The following is a 22,264-nucleotide window of genomic DNA, read 5'->3' as shown; positions in this document are numbered from 1 at the left end:
GCATGCTTCATAGGTGACCTTTGGAGATATTTTTGGAACAACTGTCAACTCTTTCAGAGATTTGAAAGAAGAAAGCACATTATTCATCTGTGTACTGTGTACTGTGTACTGTGTAATGTGTGTGGTTTCCTGTGATGCACTTGTCATGTTTGTTGCACTCGTTTTCTGTCTTTTTCATTGTCACATGTTTTTTCTCTTCTGGTTGAGTAAGGCTTCAGAAGGACCAGCCTCACCGGTTGGCTGACTGGTGGGAGGCGTACATTAATATTTCATGGAGCTTGATCGATGAGGGCTCTGAAATGGTGCCTTGAATCACTGCACAGATAACTCAACCTGGCCATTTTCAATGTAGTATTTTAGGAAAGCTGAGACAAAATGTCACTGGGTCTAGCATAATTTATGTTGCATAAGGGGATTTGTTAAACTGCAACTTCTATGCAACTGAAAAATACTGTTACCTGCTGTATTGAATAAAACTTCACTTCATAGAATTTGCATGATTTTTGTCTTGGCTCTAGTCATAATTTTGCCACAAAACAATAACTAACCCTTACTGGTGGTTTGTATAATGAATTTTCACAGTTTTGGGTAATCTTTCTAGTCTTGTATAGTGCATTTCTACACCTGAAAACAGAATCTCACAAACCAAATACCTTTTTGATATGTAGGCTGTTGCTTGACTGCTTGTTGTTGTTGTTGTTGTTGTTGTTGTTGTTGTTGTTGTTGTTGTGCATGATATTACGAATGAGTGAAAGCTATTGTACTCACATGAACAATGTCATGTTTTGTGTCCTGTCTGCCAGGTGTTCACTGGGATCTTTGCCGGGGAGATGCTCTTTAAGCTTGTGGCCATGGATCCGTATTATTACTTCCAGGAGGCATGGAACTGCTTTGATGGTTTCATTGTGACGCTGAGTTTAGTAGAGCTGGCTCTGGCAGATGTCGAGGGTCTCTCAGTGCTGCGGTCATTCCGTTTGGTAAATCTTTTTTTTCCAAAAAACTAAAACATGAAATTTAGTATTTATATTGAAATGTGGAATTATATTAAATCATATATTAATTTCCATAATCTATTATACTTACCTTATCATTTCTTTTTACTAGTTAACTGAACTTTTAGTTAACTGAACTTTGGCTTCTCCTTTTGCTAGCTAGCTAGCTACCAATGGGAGAAGCCAAAGTCGTGGACCATGTTAGCTTAGCAAAGTGAAATAGATATTGTTTGTACCCCACCAACTACTACAATAACTTCTAAAACAGAATCAACTAAAAAATAATCCAATGGACACATGGACAGGCACCAATCCACCTGTGAGTTTGCTAGCTGAGAAAACATGGCTGGTCAGATTCCAGGTTGCCTAGCAACAACTAATCCTAGAACTATAATAGACCTCAGTCCAAACTCAATCTGGGGATGTGTGTATTAAGAAAGAAGCTACACTGTGAAATTTAAATCTAATTTTATATATCTTTCTGTGTTTCCACTATAGCTGAGAGTATTTAAGCTGGCTAAGTCATGGCCCACCCTAAACATGCTGATCAAAATTATTGGTAACTCAGTGGGAGCCTTAGGAAACCTGACCTTGGTGCTGGCCATTATCGTCTTTATCTTTGCTGTGGTGGGAATGCAGCTGTTTGGCAAGAGCTACAAAGACTGTGTGTGTAAGATCGCTAAGGACTGCGAGCTGCCCCGCTGGCACATGAACGACTTCTTCCATTCATTTCTGATTGTCTTCCGGGTGTTGTGTGGAGAGTGGATTGAGACCATGTGGGACTGCATGGAGGTCGCAGGCCAGGCTATGTGCCTCATTGTCTTTATGATGGTCATGGTCATCGGTAATTTAGTGGTGAGTGTGGTGAAATATGATTTTCAAGTATTCTGCAGGATTTGGGTGAGTGAAATAAAAATGTTTTCCATCTCCTCTCTAGGTGTTGAACCTGTTTCTTGCCTTGCTGCTGAGCTCATTCAGTGCTGACAACTTAGCCGCCACAGATGATGATGGGGAACCAAACAACTTGCAGATTTCTGTTATGCGTATCAAGAAGGGAATTGCCTGGTTTAAAGCAAAGATGCGAATTGTGATGGCCAGTTTATTAAGAAAACCACTTATGGAGGATGAGCAAAAACCACTGGAAGATATGTATGGAAACAAAGTGAATTGCATTGCTAATCACACTGGAGTAGACATCAACCGTGACCTGGATTACACCAAGAATGGAAACGGGACTACCAGTGGCATTGGCAGCAGCGTGGGCAAGTATGTGCTGGACGATGCCCACATGTCATTCATCCACAACCCAAACCTGACCGTCTGTGTGCCCATCGCTGTGGGAGAATCGGACTTTGAGAATCTCAATACAGAGGACTTCAGCAGTGAGTCAGACATCGAAAACAGTAAAGAGGTGGGTTTTCTAAGTCTACATAAAATGATCCTTTCTTATACATATTGCATTTCCTGTCCCATTAGTTTTAAAAAGCTTCAGTTACATACTACTATTAAATGCATTGTCAAACATCTTTGCTTATTCAAACACAGTTAGTTATTTGGCAAAAACAGTAAAGTATTGATAATACAAAGTACGATATATTGCGGCAGAAAAATATCCAGATAAATGATAATATTGAAACTAATTCACCCTTTTTCGAGGTAAACCAAATTGTAAAAAATGTAGCCATCAATAAATAAATAAACACTTTAGTAATTAGTTCTGGTATTTGTAAAGCATCACAGATGCTAATTATTTGACCAATTACAGCTCAAATATTATCAAATAGGCTTAACACTACCAATAAATAGGAAAAAAAACTTCCTGCTCAGAGATTTATTGACCCAGAGAAAGTATTGCTCTTTCCATCATATATTGAACAATAAAGCAAGGCAAGTTTATTTATACAGGACAATTAGTACAGTATAAGTAATTCAAAGTGCTTTACAGAATAAGAAAGACATTAAAATCACAATGCAACAAATCAAAATATAAATAATCATCATAAAATAAACATTGAAAGAGAATAGTGTTGGATAAAAACCTTTCAGTAATATGCACAACTAAACTGAACTATTTTTACACTGATTTAAACATTGTCAAAGTAGAGGCCTGTCTCACATCTTCAGGAAGAAAGTTTTAGCTGTATAAAACTGAAACGTTGATTTCCCATGTTTAGTCCAGACTCGTGGCACAAGCAGGAGGCCGTTCACTCAAGTCCTCAGAGTGCGACATGGTTAATATGGCACTAACATTTGGGGAATGTATTTTGGTGGTAGGCCAATAATAAGTCAACATAGTAATTATTGTGACAGACCTAGTAAGCTCTATTAATTTTGCAGTGTGTCAAAGTCAGGAGATTATATAAATGCATTATATTATTAATTCAATATGTGATCAAAATACTGTATTCAGCTAGTTGGAGCATAGTGTGTTATCCTTCTCTGACCTGCTAGACCGTGGGCGTGGCTGTCTTTTCTTCTGTTCAGAGTAGAGTCTAATAGGCCTCCATAAGTCAACAGAGTCATATATAAAGACAGACAGGCTGTGGGGATGAAATGGATATCCGCTGATGCATGTAGTTTCACAGAATGCATTTAGAAGACTTTGAGATGGGCAGATGGTCAGACACTTGATTTTTCATTTCAGTGTTCATGTAGATGTTATGTAGTGTTGGGGGCTTCTATCACTTGAATCTTTTCTCTCTCTAAGGAATAATTAGTGAGGCCTTCTTCTCATTTTTCTAACTACATGTACATGTATTTACTATGTTTTGGTGCCGAACACGCTGTATTAACTGTAGTGGTAAAAACATTATTTTAAAAATATAGCTTTTTAACAGTAGGATAATTTTATTTATACACATCCTATAAGGATTTTTTGTATCTGTATTTAATAATCACATTTAAACCAACAGGCCAGTTTTGTCACTATTCAAATGAGCCTCTGAATAAATAAACATGAGAGGATGTTGTACCACAGTTGTAACTAATGCATGTTCTTCACTGCAGCTTGATGACACCAGTTCATCAGAGGGCAGCACCATAGACATAAAGCCAGATGTGGAAGAAGTAGTTGTTGTGGAGACAGTAGAGGAGTACATGGAACCTGAGCCGTGTTGGACAGATGGTAAGACTGCTGCTTCTATTCCAATCATAATATTGATAGTATAATATTGTGATGATTTTTGCCATATATAAATGCGTTATCACTAATCTAAATGATCCAGTTCAACATCTTGTGAATTTAAAAGGGATATATTATGCTAAATAAAGTTTTTTTTTTTACCTCGTTATAACAATGTTCCCTCATCCTAAGCGCACTCGTATTTTTTATTTTTTTGTTGTTGTTATATTTCAATATGAAGAAAAAGTGTGAAGTTTTTTTATATTTATTATAGAAATAGTATAATAATCATTGCAGAAATATCTGCCACTGTACAAGTGGTACAGTCTTAATGAAAAGTTTCTCCGTTTGACTTGAAATTATAGTACAAGTAATAATTAAAATGCTCTTTCCTTGTGTCTGCAGCATGTGTGGCCAAATACAAGTGCTGCGATGTGGACATCACAATGGGCTGGGGGAAGAGCTGGTGGTTCCTGAGAAAGACATGTTACCTGATCGTCGAGCACAACTGGTTTGAGACGCTCATCATCTTCATGATCCTTCTCAGTAGTGGTGCCCTGGTGAGAAACTTATGCTCTGTAAAAACAATATTATTTAAGGAACCTCAGCTTGGAGTAAAATTGGTGCTGACAGAAGTATAGGACATCACATGGGGCAGTTTTATGGGGAGGTGTTCCCGGTGGTGCAGTCACTTCAGCAGCTCTGTTGGGGGAGGGTTCTGTGGGGCCTGTGAGTAATGGACTGTGAAATGTATCAAATGGTGTATATATATTCTTGGCGGTTTGAAACATATCATACTCTACTAAAAAAAAGGGGAGTACATATCATTACATTAACCTTGCAGGTCTCGGTAATCTTTCATAAGGCGGAAACTTGTTTTGAAAATCATTCTTTGCACGAAAGGTTCTCTCTGCTGTATTCAATTTAATTAGCACAGTAATAAATCTTATGCTATATTTCATGTTTTCCAATCCTTTGTGGCTGATGGTATGGTCTTCTACAGGCCTTTGAGGATGTATACATTGAACAGAGGAAGACCATTCGAACTATTTTGGAGTACGCTGACAAGGTGTTCACCTACATCTTCATCCTGGAGATGTTACTCAAATGGGTGGCTTATGGGTTTGTGAAGTACTTCACCAATGCCTGGTGTTGGCTGGACTTCTTCATTGTCGATGTAAGTCTGCCTATTGTTACAATATATTTGTGTTTGATCGTTAGGAATAGTTTTTGAATAGAATAAGAGGATTTTATTAGATCACCAGCAACACCACAACCCAACAGCAAAAACTATTGCACCACACAGTGATCTAGGTACCAAAGTATTTATTAATGGAATCAAATTAATAGATAATTGGTTTTGGCTCTAAGACATGTCAATACCACAGAAAGTTAAGTAAGATCACTCAGAGATCTAAATGTGTCACAGTGGTTTCTGTTGGGTGTGGTATAGCTGGGAAAAATCAGGTTTTAGTCTGCTACATGATGGGAAGTCAATGTTGTGGCATATTTTAAAAACAGTTTTATAATTGGACAAGATTACAGGGACTGTGTTTTGCAAGACCACCGTGTCTGTTCCTGTTAAGTGCATTCATGCCTCTGTCACATTTAAGGTCCATCATGCAGCAGTTTTTATCTGCTTCACAATTCTACACTCTGGGATGCTTGAATGTGTGGTTATACTTGAGACTGTACACATGACAAGCCAAATAGTTAAACATAATTACCATTAATTTACTTTTACTGTAAATGAAACAATCCTAGCTGACCCATAGCCAAATCATATTCAAGTCAAACCCAGAGCAGATACAGTAGTTCCTGTCTCTTTGCTCTGTACAATGTTTGATATGTGCCTTTTGTCCTTTCTTCTTGTACTTTTCTGCTCCTTGTCTTTGTCAGAAAGTCCGAAAGCACAGATCCAGGAGCATTCCTTCTTTTCCATCATCATTATAAATTATTGGAATCACTATAATTTATATTGACTTGTTATTTAGTAGAAATCTTGTTATCTCCTTCAATTCACAAGGACTGGATAACCTATTATTTTATTATGTTAGCATTTTTTGCTTGCTATGTGCCGGCAATTAGGAAAAAAAGAATGCTCCAGACTTCTGACTTTTGACTTGATTTAACCACCACCTCTCCGCAGTGTCTACTGTCAACCAATACTTTATAAATGGATACCTATCAATGGCAGAGGTTGCCATTACTTCCAGAAAAGATGACAGGTTTTAACTATTAGTAGGTATTGCCTATATAAATCTCATTACCATGGTAATATAAAGTGTATCTTCACATATTTAGATACATTTATTAGACCTTTTATGAGGCCAGTTTAGACAAATCAAATGCAGTTATTAATACAATAGTACCATTACTCTTAAACAACTTAAATTATATTTAGTGAGACAATGCCTTTGCAGACGGCCCTGCTGTAAGAGTGTTGCCTCTTGGGGCACGTTTGCTAAGCTGTGAACAGACTGACTTCCCTTCTTTCTCCCCCCTTTGTCCTCCTCCTACACCTTTTGAAAGTATGACCCAGAATGTGTTGAGAATGTGCTGAGATGTAATGATGGTGGTGACAGGCGGTTGGCGGTAAGTTTGGTCTTCACAAACGCCCCTCTGAAAACCTGTTGGTGGTGAGTTTGGCTTGTGCTGTGGCCTCTGCGTCTTGTGTTGTGATCGGACTCTATCAAAATGGGGCACCATCATTAGACCAGCCTATGTGTTTTTCCTCATCCCTTTTGGTTTATTTTCCTCTATACTTTTCTTTTCATGTTAGATAGTTTGAATATATATATATATATAGTTATATATATTTAGTTAATTTATGAAAGCTGTCATTCTTCACTCATCATCTTTCTTTTCCACTCAGATTATGTCATTGTTCTGTTTCTTTCTTTTGATTTTAGTTTGTTTCATTTGGCTTTGGTTTGTGCTGTCGTCATCATGGGACCACAGCATCAGATGTCACTGGCCTTGCCTTGCAGAGCTCAATGAGACGGACCTTACAACGCTGAGGCCACTACTGCACAGCTGGCTCAGCTGGGGCCAGCGGGTACCCCTAAGGGGGCACGTCTGGGGGTCAGGCTAAAGGTGACAATAACCCCAAACTGTAGTTTAGATCCAGGCAAAATCTCTATTTGACTCAGTTCCTCCCACATTTGTTGTGTCAACCAGATGTGGACAACGGGACAATTATTTATACTGATGCAATTTCCTGAAATGTGCTAAATGAATTACTTGCAATAATACACTTGATGATGTAATGAACAGCTTAATACCTCTAATGCATTATATGTATTATGTACTTTATGATCTGTGACATCTTTAAAATCAGGCCTTCCATTCACAGCATTTACAGTGCAAATTAAGATTTTGCTTGGGTAATTCTCCCTCCGTGACTTTGGTAAGCTTTGAATGTTGTGCACTTTTTGCGGTGAGTTTGACGAGTTGGTGTCAGTGGCTGGTTCAAGGTGCCTTCACATGTGTTTACTGTTGTTAATCTTAATTATTTATATGGAAGGAACTGGCAAACTGTCCCTATGTAAAAAGTGCCTAAAACTATATTCATCCATATTAAAAGCTACTGTATATAATTTTTAGACTAAAATCCATTTGATCGAATCATTAAATTCTAAATGAGAATAATTTGCTGTCTTAATTTGGTGTCTTAAGTGGATCTGTGCCAGTTTCTTTGAGGTTGTGTGTTAATCCTTGGTACCTGTGTGTAAGTTGACTGTACAATGTGTAATTCTGTCCTTTCAGTGCCATCCAGTGCTTTTATTCTTAACATAATTGGTCTGCTCCTAACCTCCGTCCCCTTTCTTGTGTGTATTTTATGTGAACGTAGCCCCTTTTCACTCTAATGCTGTGAATTTATGTTAACATAAGTTAATGATAAAATGACAGACTTGTACATGTTTACCTGTATTCTTTCTCTTAGGTTCCATTAGTTTGTCTGTCTTAAATTATATGGGAATTTATGCCTCAGCCCAAGAGCGACATGGAGAGACATTGTTAGAGGGGCAAGGGTAAGGCTCTCAAGTCTGTTGGGTTTTTATCAACTTCTACAGGGTAACCACTTCCCTTCTCCCTGAACTCCTTCTCCTCTTGCTCTCCCAACTCTGCTTGTATCTGAACTATATCTTGTAGCACTCTGCCTAATTTATACTCTATAATGTCTCCTCTCTCTCTCTCTCAACCACCAGTTTCTTTACAGGTACAATGGACTTCCCCATCTTGTCAACTTCCCCAAATAACAGAAAAAATAATCCCTGCAACTAAAATTACTACGCACATAAAACCTATACTAAACACTGACCTTCTCTCTTGGTGTATATACATGTATAAATGCAATATTATACATGCATATACATGCATAGATTTATGTGTGTATGTCAACAACTCTCCGCCTATGCCAGGGCCGGCTCTTCCCTAGTGAACCTCACTTCTAACAGTCTGGAACCTCTTTTGCTTCTCTGTTTTTGTGTAGGTGTCTATAGTCAGCCTTGTAGCTAATGCGCTGGGCTACTCCGATCTAGGGCCCATTAAATCACTCAGGACACTAAGGGCCTTGAGACCCCTCAGAGCCTTGTCACGTTTTGAAGGGATGAGGGTAAGATCCAAAGCTAAGCAGCTGATCCTTCCGCATGCCCATTCAACAGTTTAAAGCATGCTAGAACTGATTTAAAACAACCTCAGGACAAAAAAAACTCCAATCTGTTGGAGTATTTTTTCTAAACAACCAAATGAAAGCCAAAAAGTCACCTTTCCATGCGCAATCTCGTACCATGCCTCTGTAAGAGCTTAACTATAAGTCATGATGCAGCTGGGGACTGACTTAAGTTAAATTACCTCTGACAAATTGAACATTGGATACTCAGACTTAAATTTACACTTAAAAGCATATCCAAAAGAAAAATACTTATTTACACAAAGCTGCCTCATCACAAAACTGACAAATAAGGAGTTCTGATCATCCTATTATTCTCCTCTTGATTGGCTGAAGTCAGTGTGAAATTGGTCAAGGCTAACCAAACTTACATGCCATTTCATAGAGCATTCAAATCAACAATTAGCTGATTGTCAACCACTGCTTTCAAATGAGTGCCCCCTCCCTTCACATGCCCCCTGCTCCCATAACCCTCTCCCCAACTCTCACTCATCCCTCACTGCATCTGACGTCGAGAACAACCAGCAGGAACCAGGCAGCGCCAAAACACCAATCTTCTTAGTTACAGTCCATCAGAGGACTCTGTTTCATAGTTAACAGTAAAACATGCCAGTAAAGATACAGTTTGTTCAACTATCTCTTCCTACAGACATTTGATTGGTCATCCCTGTGACTGGCGGTAGTGTTAGGTTGCACCTGGTTGTTGTCATTGTAGCCTTTCTGTCTCTTTCTCTATCCCTTCAAACATTTGGATCCCTGTCCTTCTCTCTGTTCTTGGACTGATTGCCTTGTCTTCTAGTTTGAGCTTCTCTTCACCTCCTTCAATCAGCCCACATGTGCAGCAGCACTCTCCCATCCTCCTCTCCCTCTCCTTCTCACCCTGTATCCTCCACTGCTCCCTCCCATCAACCTGGTTCGGCTAGGATGGGCCAAGAGAGGGTCACATGATTCTCCTGCTTGTCCAGGATCTTTCTGCATCTAAGACTCAGTCAGAAACCACACACTTACAGTGGTGTGGCTTTGGGAGAAAAATATTTGTCAAGCTTCTGCCATGTACCGTGTTTTGCAATTTAACATTAGACTAGCTGAGCTGCTGGAAGCCTTTGGTGGCAAGGTTAACTTCTGCTTTCCATAAAAACAGACTGGTTGATAGTTTACAATATGTTATAATAATAATATGATTAGACCTTTCTTTTTACAGGCAGAAGCTTAGCAAATATGAAAAGCTGCCATTTCCCACAACACATTAGCTGTCATGCCATGGCACACACAGAGCATACAGCAGGCCCCGGCTTCATGTTGCCTTCCACTCACACAGGGTGTGAAAATGGGAGGCAACAACTGCCCATTCAAACTGTAGACTGCCCATAGACAAATACAACAGTTGTTTTTATACACTATGCCCTTGTGTATGAACTACCAAAACTCCCATCCTAGCAGGAGATGAGGGCTTGTGTCATTATATTCAAAGTATTGAAGCCACATTCATATGCAGTTATCCAGTGACTAAAAGTGATGCCGTTGCATGGAGCAGACATCAATTTTTTTAGGCCCTGGATAGGCGTTATGGATGATAAAGGTTTTATTTTACATCTATGATTAATATGTTGGATGAACCCATTTTATTTTGGGTTTGGAAATGCTAGAATACCTGCTTTATTATGGGGCTGTAAAATGTCAAAGCTGCCCTATGACTGTCGTCCCCCTGTGGGGTGTAAGTCCAAGGTAAGAGTGGCCCAGTCTTACCAAAGGAATAGAGAGGGACTTGATCCTGCTGTATCAGTTATACTATAATGTTTATGTTCATTAATTGAATTGCCGTTTTCTTTGAACTGAATAGAGAAAAATAAAGGTCAAAGCAATAAATAAATAAACAGAGTTTGATGGAGAGATGACAGAGAGTTTGAGACAGGTTTTTAAAACTCATGAGGAACATTTTTGTTCTAGTTATCTACTAATAGCACTAGATCCATCCGTATCATAAAATGACCAACCTCAACTAGGATTGCACCCTTTTAACTAAAACAATTTGAACATTCCCCATTGTACAGTTTTTTTTTACAGTGCAGTAGATACACTTCTTTCTAAAGACCACTTGGGCTTCATTTCAACAATATTTTTTATATTTGTAAAAGAAAACAAATTGGCTTAATTGAGTGACACTTCAATTATCTCCTCTGTCATTATCTCCATACCCACTCATTACTCTGTTTATTTATTTATTTATTTGAGCGGTTCTTGAGATTGCACAATGCCATGTAACACGCATGTAGTATAACTGCCGATGCACATTTTGCATTTTTGAAAGCCATTTTCCCTCTTTCTGAGAATGCTTTCCACATAGCATGACCTATTTCTGCATTAATATGAGTCTTTAAAGTGGTTCAATTTGACCCCACGGAGCTTTGAGTTTTTCTCTTAGTGAGTAAAACAGACTTTGCTCAGAATACAATTCAGTCTAAACTATTGAACTCATCAGGGAGGAATTACCTGTAATTTATGATTTATTTAAGTGGATGTGTGAGTGAAGGCTGTGTACTTGCTAAGAGAGTCCTGCTTTCCAGCTCCTGTCTGTCTATTATGAGGAGGGAATATGGCTCCACAAAAGAGTCTGCCAAAGACATGCATGCTCAGCTGTGTGCCTGCGAGCTGCTGCTCGGCCTGCCTAACACTGGTAGTGAGCTGAGCTTATGATTACTGCATATAAAATGACCACAGGGAAATAACATTGGACGGCTAGGAATGTGACGTTTTGTGGGTGGGGCGGGCAAAATATTTTTTCTGCTATCGTTTTTAAAGTAGGTCACTTCATTGTGCTATGGTAATCAAAGCTAGACCAGTATTAGACTTTGATAAATGTTGTGAGTGTATGTGACAGGATGGTATATGACTACATATAGGACTGGTTTTAGAATGAGACCGAAAGACTGATTGATTTATGGTTAATGAATTACAGATGGTTAATGAATCAGCACAGATTTATACTTAAGTGTATTTTAACATCACCATGTCCATAGTCTGCTTTTTTGTTCAAATCTGCCTCAAGACAAATTAATGTTAATGTTTTTGCGCATCAGAATCAAAATTACTTTTATTGATCCCCAAATAAATAAATAATAAACAAAGAGATTAATTGTCCTGATCAAATAACTTCAAATCTTTTTGAATGTTAAATATTGATAATGTCATTCATGGAGTCATTACTATAGCTTTGGGAGGAATTTACATTGTATTACACTGTAATAATTCCTTTTAAAACAACTGATTTCTGCCAGGTTTTAGCACAGGTATATGGTCTATACAGGTCAGCTGATCCAATGTCTAGTCAGATCAAAGAGCATGTTCAGTGCCGTCAATACTTCTCTAATTAGAAGGGAACAGACTGCTCCCACACTACAGTGCACATATCTAAGGCTGCTGTCTCTTTTTATAGACAAAATGAGCTCAAGTGCATTTTAAAAAAATCTAGATAGATTACAGCGTGATGCCATAGCACTATGTTGTGATATAGGGCTGAAGCACATTGCCTGGTTTGTAGGTTCTCACAGTGTCTTGTCTTCTCTTTCCTGGTTTGGTCTAGGTGGTAGTCAACGCCTTGGTGGGTGCCATCCCTTCCATTATGAATGTGTTGCTGGTTTGCCTCATCTTTTGGCTGATTTTTAGTATCATGGGGGTCAATCTGTTTGCGGGCAAGTACTACTTCTGTTTCAATGAAACATCAGAGGAGTACTTCCCTGTTGATATCGTCAACAACAAAACACAGTGTGAGGAGTTTATGAGAAATAATTTTACGGAGGTCCGGTGGAAGAATGTCAAGATCAACTTTGACAATGTGGGAGCCGGATATCTGGCCCTTCTACAAGTGGTGAGACATTGGCTGTTGGCATCTGCCTGTCTTCATTCTGTATATGGTGCATGTTTAATATTTCCCAATTTGCCTTAATTTCATCCATTTAAAGTCCACTGTGGTATATATGTGTCATTCATTTGTGTTTTCTGTGTGTCTCCATGTCTATTTCTTTGTTTCTGTGCACAAGCTGTACCACATGCTGAAAAGGTGTTGATTTTAGTTTGAGTACTCTATTTTACCATAATTTTGACTAGTTTGCCTATTTTAAATGTTTTTTTTTGTTTATAGGCAACCTTTAAGGGTTGGATGGACATCATGTATGCAGCTGTTGATTCGAGAGATGTATGTACTTTTATAGTATTTTTTTTAAATTACTGTTTATGCTACTACTGACAGTAATGCCAAACCTCATCTGTTTCAGGTGGAACAGCAGCCGGACTATGAAGTCAACATTTACATGTACATCTATTTTGTAATTTTCATCATTTTTGGCTCCTTCTTCACTCTCAACCTGTTCATCGGTGTGATCATTGACAATTTCAACCAACAGAAGAAAAAGATAAGACATATTCTTTCTCAAAATAAGTACATATTTGATTGTACTATGATACAGATTATGACCAAATCTTGTTTTCTCCCTTTACTTTGGAGGTCAGGATATCTTCATGACAGAGGAACAGAAAAAATATTATAATGCCATGAAAAAACTAGGTTCTAAAAAGCCTCAAAAACCTATTCCGCGGCCACAGGTGAGCTGACTGTTATTGAGTTATTGGGTTAAAATTGTTCCAGTTTGCCAGTACTAATGTATTTTAATTCCTCTGTAGAACAAGATCCAGGGGATGGTGTTTGATTTTGTGACACAGCAGGTCTTCGACATCTCGATCATGATCCTCATTTGCCTCAACATGGTGACCATGATGGTGGAAACAGACGATCAGTCCGATGAAACAGAGATGGTCCTGTACTGGGTTAACTTCATCTTCATTGTAGTCTTCACAATGGAGTTCCTGCTCAAACTCTTTGCTCTTCGCCATTACTATTTCACTAATGGCTGGAATATTTTTGATGTGGTGGTTGTCATCCTGTCTATTGTTGGTTAGTGATTTTAAGTCAATAAAGTCAATAAATTGATGAGAAAAATGTATAAATACTGATTTTTCTTTTTCTGCTTTGTCACAGGTATGTTCCTGGCCGACCTGATTGAGAAGTACTTTGTGTCTCCGACCCTGTTCAGGGTGATCCGTTTGGCTCGTATCGGCCGTATTCTTCGTCTCATCAAAGGAGCCAAAGGCATCCGGACTCTACTCTTCGCTTTGATGATGTCACTGCCAGCTCTGTTCAACATTGGTCTGCTGCTCTTCCTGGTCATGTTCATCTTCTCCATCTTTGGCATGTCTAACTTTGGCTATGTGAAGCATGGAGCAGGAATAGATGACTTGTACAACTTTGAAACATTTGGCAACAGTATGATCATCTTGTTCATGATTACCACATCTGCTGGTTGGGATGGTTTGTTATTACCCATCCTTAATTACCCGCCCGACTGTGACCCTAACCTGGAGAATCCTGGTACTTCTGTTAAAGGTGACTGTGGAAATCCATCTGTGGGAATCTTCTTTTTCGTCATGTACATTATAATTTCTTTCCTTATTGTCGTTAACATGTACATTGCCATCATTCTGGAGAACTTCAGCGTGGCGACGGAGGAAAGTGCAGATCCCCTCAGTGAGGATGACTTTGAGACATTTTATGAGATTTGGGAGAAATTTGATCCAACTGCCTCTCAGTTTATCACTTTTGCTAAACTGTCTGACTTTGCTGATACATTAGAGCACCCACTCCGTGTGCCAAAACCAAACACTATCGAACTAATTGCCATGGACTTGCCAATGGTCAGTGGCGACCGCATTCACTGCCTGGATATCCTGTTTGCTTTTACAAAGCGTGTGTTGGGTGACAGTGGTGAATTGGACATGCTGAGGCAGCAGATGGAGGAGCGTTTTGTGGCAGCCAACCCCTCCAAAGTATCGTATGAACCAATCACCACCACCCTGCGCCGCAAACAGGAAGATGTCTCTGCCAGAACTATCCAGAATGCTTACCGAGCCCACCTCATCAGGCGTGGAATCATCTTCAAGCGCATCTTTTCGAGCAAGCTTGAAAATGGTGGAAACCAGGAAAAGAAGGAGAGCACACCCTCTACTGCCTCTCTTCCTTCTTACGACAGTGTGACCAAACCTGACAAAGAGAAGCAGGACGACAACCGAGAGAAGGACAAAAACCAAAAAGATGAATGGGAATCTAAATGTTAGTGTTTAATGACTATTAAACGCAATGATATGAGACACTGAGCCTAAAAATATTGACCCAACAAATATAGAAAAGTGAATATTTGGACGTAATAACAACAAAATGGACAAAAATTGTTTACAGACTCAAATGCAATTGAGGCAGTGTGGTTTCATATGTCGTCTTAGACAGCTGAACCAAATGCAATCAGTTTACTGAGGAACTTTGCTGCCGAGAGACCATGTAATGAAAAACAGAAACAGTAACTCACAGTGTGCTGGCCAATGACACACATTTCTTTGGGGACCAACTGCCAAGGCACAGAATTTTGTTTATTGATTGGAGAAACTGCATATCCCTGCCACCACCGAGCGTGGACCACAGCATATTGTTGCTACACGACCAGATCATAAAGATCCTCAAAGAACTGTCAAAGCAGTCGTCAGGAGGGTCTAAAACAGTTTGCCATCATTAAAGAAAAACAATAATCAACCAAGTAAAATTAGGAAAGAAATCTAGCAAGGCAAGGGAAACCCGGAAACGTAGACAAAGATTTTTTTGTTTATTTGTTTGTTTAGTATACTTGCATTTTTTCATTCTTTGAGCAGCAAAAAAGAAGAACATTTAGCCCATGTCACTAGTCCTTTCATCCTCTTTGTTATACTGACATTGAAGAAGGTATTTCCTACATGGGCTTTCACACTGACCAGTTAGGGGTCATTAGTCATTGTGTGGACTTGGGCTGAAGGAGACTTGCTCAGATTGAGTTTCAAATAAATAATTATTGTGCTCGTTCAATGCATAGAAATGACTTGCATGAAGGCATGTTTTGATCAGGAGTCATGCATGAGTAATCATAGTTCACAAGACACTAATTTTGTGACCACAGCAGTGGCTTGACGTTAGGTTTGAGGCTGTCCACTGGGATAATTATGGTAGGATAAAGATTCTGATTATTGATATAGAGATTTTGGGGGAAATGGAGTCAATGTTTTTGCCTGTGTATTTTGCTCTGAAAGGAATAGATCTTTGAACACAGAATTGTTTTTACAGACGAAGGATGTAAGCACTCATAGACAGTAAGTCCCAGTCTGCAGTGAGCATCACAAACAGCAGTGTTTTTGCTCTGAATGTTCTGTAGAAAAATGTGGCATGTATGCGTGTTAGATAGATGTCTATCCTCATGTTGAGGACGCACAGATTTGGAGGCCATGTATGTCTGGGACTTGATCCTTCTTTGTTTACTTACATTCCTGTGGTCATGTTCCAGCATTGGGAGATAATTCTTTTGCCAAGGAATGATGTCAGGCGCCAGTCATGGTCTGTCAGTAGGTATCCCTCTTTCAGTGCTTTTTGGACAAAGTGGCACATGTGGGATGTAAGTTTTTGTTTCAGCTTTAGTGCAAGTGAACAACACTGTACTTTTTAATAATTCATTTTATATGCTTTTTTATTTTATTTTTGTCATTCAAACTTCCAAGTGAGTGGTGTGGTAGGTCGTGCTTTTGGACAATTTGAGTTGCCAGCTTTAGACAAAAAAAACCCCTCAGAGTTCTTCTCTGATTTCCTTGTGATGCAATCATTCTCAGAAAAGGTGTTTTGATAAGTGAGAGAGACAGTGGTTATACCAAACAGCAAGTGAGTGGAAAATTATCACAAGGACAAACCTTGTCGTGCCTCGTGTGTACGTACAGTGGATAGTTACGAAGGGCTAGTGGTCTTGACTGCCGGATAAATGGACTTAACATACATGGTCAGGTCATTCAGGGAGGTGGATGGGTAATAATAAATATTGTGGACCAATAAACATGTGAGGCCCCTCCCTTCAGGGTTTCAGACTGACTGCCATTAGAACATCAGTGACGGGTCTGTGTCAGGATGTGGAAAGTCCCATGTCTGTCAGTGTATCATTGTGCTTCTGTGGGACCTCTAAAACACTGTGTGGTGTTTGACCCAGGCTTGCACCATATCTCACAAACTGTAGGCTTTCAAATGCTATACCCACGTCAAAACAGTTAGCCAGAAATGCAGGTTGAAAAGCTGAAACCTGCCGAGATTAAACCATCAGCAGGCCTCATGTAGATGCAGCTATGTGTAAATAAACTGTGGGTGTTTTCATTCAAACCTAAGGCTTGCCAGTGGGAGAAAGATACTGCATTCTTAGATGTTCCTGCCATTTCTTTTCTACACAGGAGTGATGGTCCTATTTCTAATGGACTACTGGGGCTCTAGCCCTGTGTCCATCATCGCACCACTGCCATTTGGTGTGTTTAACACTGCCTGTACCTGAAGCCCCTGTCTGTAAAGATATTTGAAGTCTGTTTACAAAATGAGGTCTCGGAATCAGTTTGGCTGCTGCACACTGAAACCAAATACATTCCCAATAAAACCACAGGAGTGAGTAACTTCACCCATGTTCATCTTGGATGTAACGTTTTAGAATGATACATTCACACTTGAAAACATAAAAATGAAAAAGACAAAAAAGAAACACAAAACATATAGTATATGTACAGTGCAGGCTATGATGTAAATGGCACAATCGCTAAAAAAGAACGAACTTTTTGAGAGAAACTATAAATACTGTATCATATTTTATTTTACAGGCATGCTTTGTTGTGTTTTTTGTAAATATGAAATTTGAAAAATGTTACTACTAATAATCAAAAAACAACAATAATATAGAATGGCTTCCAGCTATGCCCTTTGTCACATTTGTTACCTTTGGATTTTTTGAGACACTTTACACTTTGTTGACGGAAAATGAATGAATATAGATATTATATAATACAAAAGATATATACATGTATACATATATGTCTATATGTATATACATAAAACAGGAGAACACTATTTGTCACATTTGATTTATATGTGCAACACATTGAGTGGATGTCTAAAACTGGTTGTTTCCAGGAATAACTCATATGTGATGTTTCTGGAGCTGCTTGCCATGGATTGTAGCCTGTTCAAAAAGAAAGGATGTTACCAGCACATTTGTACTGTCCAATCTCTCACTCACTGAGTTCACAGTGCAGAGACTGACCACTGCCCTGGACACACTCAGCTACATTGCCACATGTAAACAGATACAGTCCTGCTTCTCATCCTCACACCTCTTCTGTTGAATGATTTGTTTCCAATGTAACACTCAGTGGCATGTGCCTTTTTCTGCTTTTTCTGCAAAATTGGATGTCAATTCCACACCGAAAATTCTATCACAACAAAAGAATAGAAAACAAAATAGAAAATACAAACAAGTTCCAATGTTTCCAAACTGTGGAGGGTGGGGTATGGGGTGAGCACAACAAAATTCAGGGAGTCAGAAAAACTGCCGGAGATCATCCCCCCCACCTCATATAAATATTCAACAGTGTGTCATGTTATCAGAAAACAGCTAACTCAAAATATCCAGTTTTAGTGATATGTGTGTCACCCACTTGGCTTGTGAAAAAGCAGCTTGCCTTTCTATAGTCTGTTTCCTCTGTATTTATGTTTCCATCTGAGGTTTATTTTTGTATCAATATTTGATTATAGGACGCTTTCTTTTTAGCATGGTTTATTATAAGCATTTTTGTTTTTCTTTTTGCTGAAAAATTAAAAGTGCTTTTCAAACTGTTGATATCATTTGACACCGTGATAAAAAGAGGATATACAATTTGAGGTGTGTTGCACAACCACTTGGTAAGAATATGAAAGATTGTCTTCATTTGAGCACGAATCTTTTTATTACCAATAAAGCAGCCTTCCAGTTACACCCCGTGTCAATGCTTTCTTTAAGTGTATTTTTGTGTTATAAAACGTATTCACAGTAGCCTAATCATGTGTACATACAAAGCCTCTATGAATGTGGGCCAATAATGTCAAAAACGGACATTCTAGGATTCATTCAACATTGTTGCCTTTCCAGGTCTTTGTGTGTAAGTGGTGGTCACTGGTCACCCTTTTGTGCAGGTTATTTCACTTTTGTGGTGTAGTGTAAAGAGCAAGTGGATACAGCAAACATCCTGTGAAATGGAGCAGAGTGGTGCTGTGGTAACGGGCATCCTTTCCAATGTAATGGTCCTATTGAATTTGTTGAGAGCCGGTGGTTTTAACAACATCCCTCTCTCAAGACAGACTTGTCTGTGCCCCCCTTATTATGCAGTCCATCTGTGCAGTTTTGCTATTTGCGGTCCACCACAGGCCGCACCTCGCTCAGAGGTGGTCCAACTATTACCCTGGTGACCTCAAAAGTGCATGTATTGCAAGATGTTGCCATTCCATGTTTTAAGAAAGACGTCCAGAGGCAGAGGAGGTATAAAAAATGTGCATTTTCCGCACCTTCGAAGACCCTCCCTTTTTTTCGTTTTCTTTTTTTTCTTTTTTGACACATCCTAAAACTGAAGTCACGTGGATTTTCCAGTCTTAGTCCATCTGATCAACACTCTCAGCGCTTTCTGCAACTTCATTTCTCGTCCCTGTTCTTGTGTTTCTATGTGATTGTACACATAATTCGATTAGGCCTATTCGATCCACACTGATTATCAGTTCCCCATGTCTCAGCGCAGTGCTCCGGGATGGCTGTGAAGTGCACTGAGGGAGAGAAGAGGGAGGGACGGAGGAGGCGAGGGGGAGGGGGTGCACTGCAGTGCAGATAAATGAATGCAGCAGTCGAGGCTGAGTCAGCAGCACACTCCCAGTTTGGCCCAGTATCATGTCCGACACATGTCCAAATGACCATGAAACCAGCGCACTGCTGGGAGTGGCACGGATCATATTGAACAGAAGCATGTCCTGGTCCATGGGAGCTGTCCGTGGTGCTGGCAGACCAGGCTCCTCCGGCTCAGGGGTGGAGCTATTCAGGCAGAGGACGGTGTTGGTTGGAGTGGAACAGCCATAAAAACGGTTTAGTGCGCGATGGAGCTCGACCTAATTTACAGACAGCCACACCTACACTCCCCCCACCGCTTTTTCCTTTACCAGCCCTCCTCTTCAGTGTCTCTCTCACTCTGTGGGTAGACCTAGACTACTTATACCTAAGCTTATGACCATGACTCTGTGCTGCCCATTGTGTTCAGATAACATCTCCAATAGTTATGTTCGAAGCCTAACACACTAATGAACAATACTCTAGTTTCCTCACAGTCCTGCTGCAGAGGGCGCGTACAGTTGCAGCGGTGAGGGCTTTCCTTCAGTCCGGTCCCATTTCAACCCCTGTGTGAGCTCACAGCCTTATGTTTGTGTACTGGTGTTCCCCCACGTATCCCCCTCCTCCCACGGTCTACCCTGACATCCTCCTGAGAAAGTAAAGAGGCAACCTAAAGATCTGCACTGAAGCGCTGCAGGGAGCAGATTAGGGAGAAATGTCCGTGTAAAACAGCGTCAACTGTGCAATAATAATAAGGCTATTCCTGATACAGACCTTCAAATATAACAGATGCCTTCACACCTACACAAAGTACAGTCTACTTCAAATGCTGCGATGCCCAAAACTGAGCTTGGGAATTTGATTTAAAGAATAACAGCGCCCTCCATTGGTCAGGTTTGGAGAGGACCGGGTCATGTCGTCACGTTGTCAGGCTGCAGGTTTTTCCATAAACAAAAAGTTTGATCACAAAATAAAAATAACAGATTTGTGTTTGTCAGCACTAATGTCCTGAAAATGAACTATTTCGGATCTCTTATTACTTGCGATAGACCTCCAAAAGGCATTTTTTCCTAACAATACATTGAAATAATGTGATCATTACATATTAATCTATTTCATTACAAGTATAACCTTATTGTCGTGACCAATTAAACTGATCATAAATTTAACATTTCTCTTGTTTTTGGTCTCATAAACAGAAATGAAAAAAGTGTGACAACATGCCCCAGTCTCCTCAGATATATACAGTTTGATCTGGCTGTATTTATTTAATACACATTGAACACTAGTGCTTCATTAATTTATTTGCCTATGAAATGAAAATAAAAATAAACATTTATTTTTTGCATTATTCACAAAACACAGAAGACTTGACATAAATGCCAAAAAAAAAAAAAAAAAAAAAAAAAAAAAAAAAAAAAACTTGAATAAAATACAATTATTGAAGGTTGTGTCATGTAGCCTAGAAAATAGTTAAAATCCAAAAATATCCCACAACTGTGTTTTTTGTTCACAAATATGAAATGGTAGTTGATGAAACTTTCTTTATACGCCAGCAAACTCAATGAGTTCCTCATGACATCTAAAATAAAAAAATAAAGAAATATACTACATTTCAATTATTCTAAAGAACAATATTCAACATTGAACTCACACCTATTAAAACTGACCTTCCTCTTTTGGTGCTGGCCAGCCACTTCACAAAGTCTTTCGCCTTCTTTCTGTCTTGGGTATTGGTAAAGTCACTGGTAAATGTCCCATCTGAATGTCTTCTTATAAAACGGTGACCTTTTTCTATATCATATAAACGCCACCTAGAAAAAAAAAAACCAAATACATGAAGATTCAAAGCAGTTTTCATTTTAATTTCCAAAATACAACTTAGCTAACCATTAAAATGTAATTTCTATATATATGGCAGGTAATGACAGGGCACAACACATACCTTGCGGCACTGCTATGATCTAAGACCATTTGTTTACTGCTTGTGCATAGAAAAAACAGCATGCACCAAATCATCAGGGTCATCTTTACAGTACCCTACAGTAGAAGTATAACAACAGTTAAAATAACTCATCTAAAAATACTGATCAGAAGAACAGACATTACCTTGAAGAACTCTGCGACGTATCCACGTATGGTCTGTATGATAGTTTCTTGGACACATGCAGTTAAACAATAAACATTTTTCTGATCCTCCAGAAGTGGACTAACCGGGAACAGCTTGGTCGCTGTCACTTAAATAAGATGGCAGGTGTCCCACAGTGACACTTTGGTCAGGTGAAGCAGCACAGGGCCCAACTGCTCATTACAGTGGTGTGGATCCAAGCAGCTCAGATGGTCAGGTCAGTGGTCAGAGGCCCCTCTCTTACTCACTCAGCAGCAGGTGTGCGGGTGAGTTCTTCTGCAACCTAACTATGGACTATGTCGCTGCAGTAAACTATCCTTACAAGCTTATGAGAACTTGTGCAGAAATTTAAATTATTTCTATTGCATTTATCAAACTTGACAAGCCCCTCAGAGTGCTGTTGTATAAATTCACTCCACAACTGGTGTTAGTTACTGATGCAACTGAGGCTATCAATCTGAACCATGGGCTCCTGCAACCATACACCTGTGTGAGGAGATGGAAAAGGGTGAAGGCTCAAGGGCACAACAACGGCATCACATGGTTACAAATGGAATCGAACCTCTGAACTCTGAG

At 39.4% G+C, this 22,264-nt stretch overlaps 1 protein-coding gene across 1 annotated transcript in view; it reads left to right on the top strand.

Annotated features, from left to right (window-relative positions):
* The window catches only part of scn8aa (sodium channel, voltage gated, type VIII, alpha subunit a), a 35,137-nt gene extending 16,469 nt beyond the window's left edge, over nucleotides 1-18,668 (top strand). The window contains exons 15-27 of the mRNA XM_055223303.1: nucleotides 804-977; nucleotides 1,491-1,847; nucleotides 1,930-2,403; nucleotides 3,999-4,116; nucleotides 4,519-4,673; nucleotides 5,117-5,290; nucleotides 8,609-8,731; nucleotides 12,369-12,653; nucleotides 12,927-12,980; nucleotides 13,060-13,197; nucleotides 13,283-13,387; nucleotides 13,466-13,736; nucleotides 13,821-18,668. Coding sequence (XP_055079278.1) covers nucleotides 804-977; nucleotides 1,491-1,847; nucleotides 1,930-2,403; nucleotides 3,999-4,116; nucleotides 4,519-4,673; nucleotides 5,117-5,290; nucleotides 8,609-8,731; nucleotides 12,369-12,653; nucleotides 12,927-12,980; nucleotides 13,060-13,197; nucleotides 13,283-13,387; nucleotides 13,466-13,736; nucleotides 13,821-14,953 — 3,561 coding nt within the window. The 3' untranslated portion in view covers nucleotides 14,954-18,668. The remainder of the gene's footprint in view (nucleotides 1-803; nucleotides 978-1,490; nucleotides 1,848-1,929; nucleotides 2,404-3,998; nucleotides 4,117-4,518; nucleotides 4,674-5,116; nucleotides 5,291-8,608; nucleotides 8,732-12,368; nucleotides 12,654-12,926; nucleotides 12,981-13,059; nucleotides 13,198-13,282; nucleotides 13,388-13,465; nucleotides 13,737-13,820) is intronic.
* The last annotated feature ends 3,596 nt before the right edge of the window (nucleotides 18,669-22,264 follow it).

Source organism: Periophthalmus magnuspinnatus, chromosome 7, assembly GCF_009829125.3.
Source record: "Periophthalmus magnuspinnatus isolate fPerMag1 chromosome 7, fPerMag1.2.pri, whole genome shotgun sequence".
Classification (NCBI taxonomy): domain Eukaryota; kingdom Metazoa; phylum Chordata; class Actinopteri; order Gobiiformes; family Gobiidae; genus Periophthalmus; species Periophthalmus magnuspinnatus.
Note: the sequence above shows the minus strand (reverse complement) of the source record. Positions and strands in the feature narration are given on the sequence as shown.